General features: G+C 43.9%; 1 protein-coding gene across 2 annotated transcripts in view; it reads right to left on the bottom strand.

Moving 5' to 3' along the window:
- The window catches only part of arhgef28a (Rho guanine nucleotide exchange factor (GEF) 28a), a 535,445-nt gene that overhangs the window by 265,412 nt on the left and 256,790 nt on the right, over window positions 1-13,243 (bottom strand). For both annotated transcript variants that reach the window (XM_041186008.1, XM_041186009.1), the window contains exon 10: window positions 892-1,025. In XM_041186008.1, the coding sequence (XP_041041942.1) occupies window positions 892-1,025 (134 nt within the window). The remainder of the gene's footprint in view (window positions 1-891; window positions 1,026-13,243) is intronic.

The raw sequence follows: 13,243 nt of genomic DNA, 5'->3' as shown, positions 1-13,243 counted from the left end.
AGTCCATGTCCAAATACAGCAAGACTTGGACAATATTGAGGCTTAGGCTGACAAGTGGCAAGTAACATCGCGCCACACAAGTGTCAGGCAATGACCATCTCCAACAAAAGAGAATCCAACCATCCTCCCTTGATGTTCAATGACATCACCATCACTGAATCACCCCACTATCAACATCCTGGGGGTTACCATTGGCAGGAAACTGAACTGGACTAGCCATATAAATACTGTGGCTACAAGAGCAGGGTAGAGGCTAGGAATTCTGTGACAAGTAACTCACCTCCTGACTCCCCAAAGGCTGTCCCCACCATCTACAAGGCACAAGTCAGGAGTGTGATAGAATATTCCCCACTTGCCTAGATGAGTGCAGCTCCCACAACATTCAAGAAGCTTGACACCATCCAGGATTGGCAGCACATCCACAAACATTCACTCCCTCCACCAACGATGCACAGTAGCAGCAGTGTGTGCCATCTACAAGATGCACTGCAGGAATTCACCAAGGCTCCTTCGACAGCACCTTCCAAACCCACAACCACTACCATCTAGAAGGTCAAGGGCAGCAGATCGATGGGAAAACCACCACCTGGAGGTTCCCCTCCAAGTAGTTCACTATCCTGACTTGGAAATATATCTCTGTTCCTTCACTGTCGCTGGGTCAAAATCCTGGAACTCCTTCCCTAAGAGAACTGTGGGTGTACCTATACCACATGGACTGCAGCGGTTCAAGAAGGCAGCTCACTACCACCATCTCAAGGGCAACCAGGGATGGGCAATAAATGCTGGCCCAGCCAGCGAAGCGCACATCCCGTGAATGAATAAAAAGAAAATTATTTGGCAATAACTTCAGTTTTGTTTGAAAATAGGCCAAAATATCTTGGCAGGTCTTACCTGATCTACAACCATACAGTTCGCATAAATTTCTTCTCTGCCATTCAGCATGGAAGAAAGTCTTGCTGCAGCCAGAAAGGTAGATGGACCTGGTCTTGACTTCTTGAAGAATTCTTGTGAAGAATGTTTACACTCTGTGACAACCAAAGGAAAACAAAAGGGTTTAGTATGTAGAAAAGAACAGTTAATTTAAACTATCAACTATAAAATAACCTCCTGTGTGACGGTTGAGGTCCTTCAAAGAATAATTCTGGTCTAACTTGAAGACTTAAAAATTAGTTTCAAGTTATATTGTTTTAGATTCATCAATATTTAAACACCACATCACTAAGGTCAACAAGTGACGTAATTTTGACTTTAAGAAGCATTCTTGTGAAGAATGTTTGTGCTCTGGCAACCTAAACAAAATAAACAGGGTTGCATACAGTGACACCTATATTTCCAACCAGATTGGGCAATTCGCCCCTCAAAATCAGTCATTGATGCATCGATCTTACACACATAATTTGGATATAACTATCCTTTGTTAACTGCATTTTGCTGGAGAAATCACCATACTTTCAGGAACAATTACTGCCGTTTTGGTCTTGAATGAGTTCCACAGCCACTGTGGATAAGGAGCTTAAAAAGTCCAAAAACAATCGTACTTCCCTCAGTTTGATCGGAAAAAGTGTGCCTCCATGCTGTGATCAGGTGAATGACGATAATGCACTTGCATATTTTATGGTAAACTGTGCTGCTTCACAATCCACTCAGTTTTCAGAATTGTAAACTTGTAATTTTGCAAAGAACAATGAGAAATGCCTTCTGAAAGTCCATACAGAGAGCATTCACAGATGTTCCCTTACTCACCTGGATAGTGACATCAAAAAATTCAATTAGATTTACCAGGCAGACCAAGATACAAAATATAAATCTTCCTTAAAAATTGCTGTTGCAGGATGTTTGATTTTCTTCCTGCAGGCCTCCCACATTGGTAACTGGTTACAATTAAACTTGTGTGTTTGTGTTTGATAAAACAATGATACCACAATATGTATAATTCAATACTGTAATTCATCATTGTGTTACTGAACAATGATTGTTCCATGCAGTTAGTCAAATGATACTGTAATAGTTCTACTTCTGGGTTCTGTTTCAGGATTGTCCTGATTAGATTATAATTGATAAGATTAAACTTTCAAAGCTTAAAATAATTTGTCATTGCTAAACAGAGTAAGCAGAGAAGTGTTGTTAGAATTAATAAAAGGTTTCCTTGAACATCACAGGCTCAGCATGTAAACAGATTGCACAAGTTCAAATTGCATTTTCTTTTTTGACACTTTCGAGGAGATCAGAATTGTTATGGTGAAAAAGCGTACCTCAGGAAGGACTCTCTTAATATCTTATTCCAAATTGCTAAGTAAAACTAGAAACGGAAATCAATCTTATTTTAATTTGCAATTATGCATTACCCCAACTTTCCTTCCTGGTGCCTCCAAGTTGATGTTTATAAATGGTTCAATCTCATCAGGCAACGGCTACTCATTTTCAAACCTACAATTACCACCTTCTCCTTAAAAACCCCAATACAGCCCCTCTTTTTTCGTAATATCCTACCCCATCTTCAACCTCCCTTTCTTAAAAGGCATTAAACATATAATTTCTGCAATTTCCTCAGCCAAACATTATGAGGCCAGAAGTCACCATCTTCATACTCTCTTGTAAGGTCCTCCTGCTGCAGAGAGTGCAGTGTAGATTTAGCAGAATTTAGCAAAAAACTAGAAAAGCAGCCTGCATATCTTAAAAAGGAGATGCACTGCAGTTGCAAGAAACGGTGGGAGCATTTCTTCCCAAAAGTTAATCTGGGCTCAGCAGGGGGTCCAGACTAATGCTGAGAACAAGTAACGGCAAAGGACAATGCCAGGAGTATTGCTCCAAGAATGCGAAAGCAGTGCAGGAAGAAGTTTAACAATCTTACATGAGCTGTCAAGGTTAGCAAATTCATTTTCAAAATCCTATCAAGTGCATCACTAGGCCTTCTCCAGTGTTTAATTTGCTACACTCACTTACCAACAATCTCTATCAGTACACAACCCTAACATTCAGATGCTTTACAAACATAACACTGTTGAAAGCCTCACACCACAGCTCACAGCTTGCATACACTGGCAACTATTCAACCATGACTGCCACATCACCCAAACATATTGCAGGCCACTCACTGATACATTTAGCTCTTTCTTGCAGGAAAAAGTAGCAAATAACAGCAGAAAGGAATTGGAGGAGGACAAATGCATTTGCATATCTTAACATACTTAGAGGAAACTGTGCTGGCCATCATAGGAAATTACCTCACCAAGGCCAGGGGCACTGATGAGGCTGAAACGATTGATAGTGAGGGTAGCAGCACATCTAATCCTCCTCCTCATCCCACAATCTCTTCAGTCTTAGAAGCTATGGTTATTGTAAGCATGCACTTCTTACTTTCTCCTCTCCCCTCATGACAATGCAAATCTAGTCCCTTTTTCAAGAGTTGAGGCCTTTCCAGTCAGCGGAAAAAGAAGAAAAAGGCAGTGAAGATGAAGAACCACTGGCACTCATTCTTACACTCTCAGCCACCAGCTCACAGCCTGGTTCCACATGTATAAGACACTGGATACAATTAGGCAGGAGCCAGGGGTGGAGAAAGGATAACACAGGTGTCAACTCACCAGAAGCCAAGGTCACTCACTAGTTCTGCTGCAGAGAACTCAGATAAGGAACTTGATGGCCCAGGCTACAGGAGAATATTGATGGATATACCTAAGCAAATGTTCGATGAACTGTGAAGTCTGCCATAAAGTCGGCGCTCAATGTCATGGAGTATGGAGGAATCCAGCTCCAACTTGGCACAGGGTTTTATACAGAGCTTGGCGCCCATCCTTTCCAACACCGGGAGAGTGGGTACCTCCACCAGCACACCTGTGCCACCAACCATGATGTAACATCTGAGTTGGCCCACGTCACAGCTTCCATTGCAGCACAAACAGCTTCAGCAATGGTCTAGGTGCTGCCGTGGAAGATCAAACTGCTGCCATCGCTGATCTGAATACCACCGATCAAAGGGGCTTTCAAGGCAGCACAACAGCCCACCAATCTGATCTCCAATGGATTAGTAGGATTGATAAGGCATCCTCCAGGGAGAATGGTTCCATTGAGCACAAACCCACTTTTCGCTATCACGATGATAGCATTCCCGTTCTTATCCCTGCCACTTGGCCAGTACCTTTTCTGTTGTCAGTCAGCCAGCCAAACTGAAAAGGTGCGGTCTGAAGCCAGACCTCCGAGGCCCAGAGCTATTTGAAGTTGGGAACACTGATGGTCATCCACACCAAGATGCTTGGTGCATTGGCAGGCTTGCCACAGAGCCTCCTGTCTCTGTCAACAGGTACGGAAGAATCCAGCCCCAACTTGGGAAACGGTTTCACACAGTGTTTGGAGCCCATCCTTTCCAGTGAGGAAATGGTGGAAAACCTGATGACAGCACTTGTGGATCCAATCATGATGCAACATTTGGTGGCTGATTTCTCAGCTTTCGTTGCAGCACAAGCTTGTTTGAGTGCTGCAGTGGAAGCTCAGACTGACATCATGAAATCTCTATTGCCATGCGAGCCCTGCAGATTAAGGCTGCTGTCAGCATGGCTGCTGATACCAGTGGATCAAAGGACTTTCCAGGTCTCAGAGCAGTCTGTGCTTCAACAGATTACTAAGATTGCTGGAATGCCATCTAGGGAGAGTGGCAGCGGCACTGTGCTGCTCAGATGTGCTGTCTTCTCTCAAGGTAACAACACTTGTACTTCTACCACTGCTACTCCTCCAGTCCCCCTACTGTTTCCTTTCAGCCAGTCAGCCCAATTTACTGCCACACATGCCGAGCTGCTGCAGTCTGAAGCCAGGCCCTCGGGCCAATTCTGCAAGGCCATTTGTAGTCCCCTCCAGTAAAAATCAGTAGCCTTCCATTAACTATACTGCAGCCACTGGGGTAGCATTATGTACGAACACCAGGACAGGCAAAGACAGGCACTAAGGGGATGCACAATGGTTATCAGTTCAATTTTGTATGGGTTACACCGGAAAGTTTTAGATAAAGTTGTCAAAAAAAATTTTGCTCTGTGATGGCCCATGATAGTTGGATTGAAAGGTGGGAAATTGTGGAGCAACTTGATGTGGGGATGAGACCTCACCAGAACCAGAGAGTATCATTGGAGGATCACTGAGGTCTGTTCGGAGTGAATGGGCCTCAGATGCCTCTGAAGTGACCTCCAAAGACCTAGTGGCAAGGGCTGTGCCCTCATGAAAATGAGATTGTGGAGAATGGAGCAGACCACCACTAACTTGGAGACATGCTCCTGTGAGTACTCATGGACTCCCTCTGAGCAGTTCAGGCAGTAGATCCGTTGTTTCAGGGCGTCGATGATTTGCTCCAAGACGTTCCTGGAAGATACATGGCTCTCATGGCAGGCGCACTGTTGGCATGTGGTTGTCTGGCAGAGGGGAGCCCTGAGCCAGATATAGAGTCCCTTGTTATCCAGCAGCCAGCCTCTGGTTCTCCATGGTGGACCAAAGATGGCAGATACAGCTGACCAGAGCAGGATGAATGCATCAAGACTGCTGCCAGAATAGAGGGTATTGATGGCTTGCAGTAGTGTTGTTCTTGTTCTGCTGTGTGACTGCAGGTCAGGTTGCCGGAGGTAACACAGCTCAGTTTTGGTGAAAAGTAGCCACCTCAGACACTGATACTTGTTGATATGGAAGAGCTCCCTAAAGACTCTTTGTAGGTAAGTATTGATTCAATATTACAAACGTCTTTATAGAAAACTGAAAAGAACTGCAGTGGGATTCACATTTTTGTCCCACACAAGAGAGAACATAAAATCCATCAGCTTAAAGTGATAGGAAGAATTGAACATATTTTAGTATTGTGTTACATCTTTGTGTTCTGCATGTAACTAAGGAGTAATCGTTGAATTGAAACACTGATCATTTTACTGGCTTTGCTTCTCCCTGATAATTAGGGATTAAGGGAGTGCTTGATGGTCCCTCCCTTTTTTTTCCTTTTCTCTCATTATTTGAGACAGATTACCTTCTCTCTTTGTTGAAGTTACCTATTTCTGGCATTTGTTTTTAATCCTCCCTTTAAGGGGGTTCATAGTTCCCTCCTCTGCTACAGTTTAGCCTATAATTTGCAATTATGCAGAACTGGCCCAAAATCTGTTAGAATTCCCACATTCCTATAGGTTTCTCCATTAATTTTCATTTACAGGACAACTTGGAAATTACCCAATCACAATACGAAGGAAGATTTCATTGAACATATTAGGCAGATCTTACGCAAAACCTTTACAATTCTTTTACTTTAAGTTGAAATAATCTCCTTCACAACGAATTCTTAATTTTATAGTTATTTAGATTGAGCATTAAATGGAAGCCAGCTTAGTCCCAATAGCATAAAGGGAATGTCAGAGTGCAAATTCAACCCACGCAGTTCTCAAAAATCTCTAAGGGACTATACACAATAAGGCACTGGGATAGGCCTGCTTGCTTAGTTCATATAATCATGTATGCTACAAGGAGCTTTAAAAGGAGAATAGAGGGTGAGGCAAGAATGTTTACAAACCAGGTTACAAAAAATGCCGAATTCTTAGTTGCCGTATGTGAATGGGAGGTGGAGGGATCCACGCTAAGACATTGGCATGTCAAACAAATCAATTGCACAAAATGTACCTTAACAGTAGCAAATACTGTTGGGTCCCTCCAGGCTGATGGACCAAAACCAATCTTCATAAAAAAGCAAGACTGCCATCAAATATGTAAGGAACTTGGCAGAATCAAATTAATTGCTGCTGAAACTTCACTTTCACATCATATTGTTCATGAATATGTCAAATATTTCCTTGATTTTTCTATTTACACACATCTGATGGTACAAAAGACAATTGGGCTTCCAGTTGCAATGATTCCGCCAATGCTGCTCTTTGGCTAGCTGTTAAGAAGCATGAAAATAGTCAAGAAAGAAACATTTTCATCAAATTTTCCATTTTGCTTCTGCCCTCTTATTTGCCACTACCAAAACTGAGGATGTTCCTCCTTGAAGGACAAAGTTAGGAACTGAATACAGTTGAATCAATCCTACATACTTGTCTTAAACATCAGCCTGGATCAGTCCTTGAAAGATCAGCCATGATCTAGTTGAATGGTGGAGCAGACTCGAAGGGCCAAATAGCCTATTCCTGCTCCTATTTCCTACGTTCCTATCCCCAATACTATATTTAACCCTCAATCTACATCTCAAAACAGGTCATTATTTCACCTCTTTTCTATTTTTACTTAGTTCTGTCGAAGAGTCATACAGACTCAAAACATTAACTGCTAGACCTGCTGAGTTTTTCCAGGTATTTTTATTTTTGTTTTGGATTTCCAATATCTGCAGTTTTTTGCTTTTATCTCATTATTACTGCTATTTGTGAGAGCTTGCTCAACTTGCTGGACATAAGTTGGTTGCTAGTTTCCTACATTACAACAGTAAATAGTTAATTGCAAAGCACTTTGGGATAGCCTGTGGTCATGAAAGGTGTGATATAAATATAAGTTTTCCTTTTGTTAAATTATGTGAACCTGTTTTACTAGTTTTAAAGTAAACTTGAAAGACTTCATCAGCAATTCTGCTCTAAAAATAAAGATTAAATTCTTTTACTTTATTCTAAGAAACAGGTATATTAAGAAAGAATAGATTGCACCATCTTTATTTTCTATATTTTAATGACATTATTTTTAATATAATTTGTTTTGCAGTGTTAATTATTATTGCATATACATTGAAAGTTTGAATGGCTTTCAGTCACAGTGGATTACAGGAAAAAACACCATAACGATGTGAAATTAGTGCTGATAAATGTACATGTATGTACACTTTCTAATTCTTACTAATATTTTCCCAGTCTTAAAATAGCTCATAGACATCAAGCTGTGGCTAAACCTTTGGACAAATAACTTTTGAGAATCTGACCTCACATGCTCAATAGAACCAATCATTGCAATTATAAACCTACACAAGGGAATTGCACAGTATGTGTGTTACAATGAAGTGTTAAGAGTTTTGAATAACAAACCTAAGATCTAATGTTTAATTTCAAGTGATAATCTGCAATCTAAATCCTACTTGATAACATCAGCATAACAATCATTTCTTGCTATCTTGACTCCATTCTCTCTCCTCTTGTCCAGTCCCTTCCCACCTACATCCATGATTCCTCTGACACCCTACATCATATCAACAATTTCCAGTTCCCTGGCCCCAACTGCCTGCTCTTCACCATGGACGTCCAAACCCTTTACACCTCCATCCCCCACCAGGATGGTCTGATCGCTCTCCGCTTCTTCCTCAAACAGAGGCCCGAACAATCCCCATCCATCACTACTCTCCTCCGTCTGGCTGAACTTGTTCTCCCACTGAATAATTTCTCCTTAAGCTCCTCTCACTTCTTCCAAATAAAGGGTGTGGCTATGGGTACCCGCATGGGCCCCAGCTATGCCTGTCTCTTTATGGGGTATGTGGAACATTCCTTGTTCCAGTCCTACTCTGGCCCCCCTCCCACGACTCTTTCTCAGTACATCGATGATTGCTTCGGTGCTGCTTCATGCTCTCGTCTGAACCTGGAAAAATTAATTAATTTTGCTTCCAATTTCCACCCCTCCATCATTTTCACATGGTCCATCTCTGACACTTCCCTTCCCTTCCTTGACCTCTCTGTCTCAATTTCTGGTGATAGACTGTCCACCAATATCCATTACAAGCATACCGACTCCCACAGTTACCTCGACCACAGCTCCTCACACCCCGCTTCCTGTAAGGACTCCATCCCATTCTCTCAGTTTCTTCGCCTCCGTCGCAACTGTTCTGGAGATGCCACTTTCAAAAACAGTTTGTCTGACATGTCTTCCTTCTTCCTTGACCAAGGTTTTCCACCCACGGTAGTTGACAGGGCCCGCAACCGTGTCCGGCCCATCTCCCGCGCATCCACCCTCACACCCTCCTCTCCCTCCCAGAGTCGAGATAGGGTCCCCCTTGTCCTCACTTATCACCCCACCAGCCTCTGCATTCAAAGGATCATCCTCTGCGATTTCCACCAACTCCAGCATGATGCCACCACCTAACACATCTTCCCTTCACCCCCCCGGCGGCATTCCGCAGGGATCATTCCCTCCGGGACACCCTGGTCCACTCCTCCATCACCCCCTACACCTCAACCCCCTCACACGGCACCTTCCCATGCAACCGCAGAAGGTGCAACACCTGCCCCTTTACTTCCCCTCTCCGCACCGTTCAAGGGCCCAAACACTCCTTTCAAGTGAAGCAGCATTTCACTTGCACTTCCCTCAATTTAGTCTACTGCATTCGCTGCTCCCAATGCGGTTTCCTCTACATTGGAGAGACCAAACGCTGACTGGGTGACCGCTTTGCGGAACACCTTTGGTCTGTCCGCAAACATGACCCAGACCTTCCTGGCATTCTCCATTTCAACACTCCATCCTGCTGTCATGCTCACATGTCCGTCCTTAGCCTGCTGCAATGTTCCAGTGAAGCTCAACGCAAACTGGAGGAACAGCACCTCATCTTCCAATTAGGCATTTTGCAGCCTTCTGAACTTAACACTGTGTTCAACAACTTCAGACCATGAACTCTCTCCTCCATCCTTCCCCCTTTTATCCCTTTTTTTCATTTTCAATTTTAAATTTTTATTTTTTATCCACTTATTTTTTATTTTTCATTTTTATCCATTGTTTTATCCCCACCCTTTTCTCCTATTTTCAATGTTTTTTCTCCAACCATCCCCATCCCCCACCCCAGTCCCACAAGGGCTATCTGTCACTTGTTCTTTCGTGTTGTTCTTTCCCTTGTCCTGCCATTATCACATTCTGCTTTCTGATCTTAATGCCACCATCAGCACCTCCTTTATCCAGTACCACTATCATTAACACCCCTTTGTCCTTATGTCCATGACATCTCTGGCAATCTCTCCTTTGCCTCCATCAATCACTGGCCTTCTATCCAGCTTCACCTGCTTCATGCCCCTTAAACAGTATAAATTTCATGACATTTTTACTTCTGTTTAGCTCTGAAGAAGAGTCATTAGGACTCGAAACATTAACACTTTTTTTTCTCCCCACGGATGCTGTTAGACCTGCTGAGTTTTTCTAGCATTTTCTGTTTTTGCTTCAAATATAATTACTGTTCACTTCTAGACTGGTTTGTAAAGTAGTCTACTATGGCAGTTTGTCAAAATTTCATAACTGCACTGCAAATCTGACACTGCAGGCCATATATTCAAACTGCTCGAGCCAACAGATAATAGCAAATAGAAAAGAACATGTACAAAATTCTTCTAAAATTATCTGGAATAGAGATCACAATGGCTGCACATTTTCTGCAGCACATCTAAATATGCTTGCATCCAAGTATGGACATTGATATCTCCAAATGATGGTCAATCCAGGGCATTCGCTTAAGGCACTATCTTATACACAAATAAAGATCAATAAATTTACATTTCAGTGATGCGCCTCAGACACAAAAAGCGGGATTTCCATTCGGGGGTCCGAACCTCAACGTCGCAATTACTTCCAACTCCCAGCAGCGTATCGACTGACCCATCAGCATCACACATGCATTGAGATTTCACTATGGAAATAAGATAATTGGCCTGGACTCGCATTTACTACCCAATTAGTAGCAGCGGACACAGAAAGCAGGTGGGACTTAGGCAAACCCAATTTAAATGACAGACGGCAGCAACTGCTGAGGTTGCTGTTTGCCCAAAGTATGGAGGAGCAGAGCAAAGGGCAGCGAGAAAAGAAACCCCCACCATGCCTAGGCTGCCCCTTATTTTTCAGATGCCTCACTAGAGGTACTGCTGGAGGCAGGGACTAAGAAAAGAAACATCCTATTCCCCTGCCAGTGGCAATAGGAAGCCTGCAAGGCTCACTAAGAAGGCATGGCTGGAAGTGGCTAGTGAGGTCAGCAACAGAGGAGGGGTGAGGAGGAACTGGCTACAATTACAGTGCTGGAAATTTTTCAAAGACTTTCTCTGGTCTGGAAAAGTGAATCCAAAGATAGACCTAGATTGCATGCCTTCTGATCACCAGACGGCAAAAGGGAGCAGCATCCTGAGAATGCAGAGTTCTCCTCATCAAGGAAGAGATGTGTGATCAGTAGTTCTGATGACCCATAAGCTGTGGGTCAGAACTCTGATGCTGTTGGGCAGGAACCTGGAGTGCAGACTGCAACTGCTTATGCAACTGAAAATCTGCAATTGGTGAAGGAGAGAGGCACTGCAACTTTGGTCACCTTCAGGCCAAAAGGGAGTCGAATGCAAGGGAGATTGAGGAGGCATGCCCGGAAGGTGGCTGCCTCAGATAGCAACACTGACACACTTTGAGGAGCTGGCCTTTGATTTGACCAGAGTGTGAAGCAACAAGGGCACGTGGGATGGAGAAATGGGGAACTGCTGTAGACGGGGTGAAAGTAACTCAACATCCCCAGGTTCAGAGAATTCATGGGTGATCTGTCAATGCCTAAGATGTGATTTAGTTGCTTTTAGCAGCATGAGCATCAGTTGACTGTCCAGATCCCTCTTCTCTCATGCCTCCACAGGGGCCAGCAGCAGAGGGGAAGGGATCCACATTAAGAAAAAAGACAACATGTTCCCATGGAGTCACAGAGGGAAGAAACTTAGAGCCTGAACCGTTTCATTTTTTCTGTACAAATCCCCGCCAGCACAGGTATTTGCATCTTCATGGGCTCTCGCACATTATTAGAGAGGGTGGCACCAAGATGAAGCGCGCAACATGTCCATGCTGGAGGATTCGGGCGAGGAAGAGTCAGCTGTGACCTGCTCCCCTTGGAGCATGGAGGAGATGCAGAGCTTAGGCAGCCAAGCAGCAGGCAGCTCTACCTGGAGAACCAGCATTAGATGTGGTCCCACATGTCAGAGTTACCTGAGGCACCGCGGCATCGTGGGATAGAGGAGTCCATCCATCTTATGTGCTCCACAATGTCTCAGTGCTTTGAGAGTATGAGTTCCTCCATTGAGAGAGTGGCCAACCTCAAGGAGATCTATATGCGGCAGCACTCAGACTGGATGCAGGAACAGTACAATGACTGGAGGCAGGAACAACGCGCTGACATGTCACAGTCTGTAGCATTGACTGGCCAGTGGCCCAAATGGCTCAACGAAGCACGGAATGGATGCCAGCTACGTCCCAGTCACTAGTTCCTTCCAGTCATTGAGGGTGCCAGAAGAGGGCTGAGTAGATGAGAAATAGCGATTGTGTGGGGGGGGGGCGGGGGGGGCATCCGCATCTGCTCCTCATATTCACGGCCCCTCCAATGGCAAAGCATCTGCAGAATCATGTCCTATCTCACCCTGCAGCACTACCAGTGCACTAGACTTTGTTGGTGGTCCTCAGCACCTGCATATTGTATAAAGGGTTAACAGCTATTATGCTAATATACATCATCAGTGATGTCAGATCACGTGTAACCAGAGCTCAGAGAAAGATGGTTCTGAAACAGCCCCGTGCTCATCTATCCCTGTACACAGTTATATCTAGTCAATAATATTTGAAAGTTTCTAGAGGCCTTGTTTCCAGCAGTCTATGTTAAACACTCTGGGACCATTTGCAACGATTCTTCATGGTAGCAGCAGTAAACCTGCTGAATAGCACGAAACTGATGGTGGCAGGGAAGTGAAAGCCATCAAATACAAGGCAGCCAGGGGACGACTGCAGCTGAGAATCAGAGGGAAAAGCAAGACCATCCCAAGACAGCTGGCTAAAAATAACAGACAATCATGGAGAAAGTCCTGCCTCTACCCAAATCCTTTGACCATATGGAAGAGCCTGACCAAGCAGCACACTGGCTAAACTGGCATCGCAGATTCAACAGGTATAGGGCCGCTTTGGGTTAGCACACTCCTCTCTTCCAATGGCAGTAGTAAAGATCATTTTTAAATAAGACAAGGTGTTAATGAGAACTTAGCAATCTATGAAGAGGTTATTAAGGGCTTTGATACATAGCTCAGTCTTCGAAGGAATACTTTCATAGACCGGGCGAGGTTTAACAGGTGCATTCAGGATCCGGAGAATGCATTGACATTTTTATTAATGACCTGTATCGTTTGGCTGATAGTTGTGAGTATGAGGCTCTAAAGAATTATCTCATCCGAGAAAGCATTGTGGTGGGAGTGCCTGAGGAAGCCCTATCTGATGTTCTGCAGTTCAGGGAGGAGCCAACATTGACCAAGGCATGCACTTAGTGACACAGGCTAAACTA

This window comes from Carcharodon carcharias, chromosome 4 (assembly GCF_017639515.1).
Source record: "Carcharodon carcharias isolate sCarCar2 chromosome 4, sCarCar2.pri, whole genome shotgun sequence".
Lineage (NCBI taxonomy): Eukaryota > Metazoa > Chordata > Chondrichthyes > Lamniformes > Lamnidae > Carcharodon > Carcharodon carcharias.
This window is presented reverse-complemented; position numbering and strand designations above follow the sequence as displayed.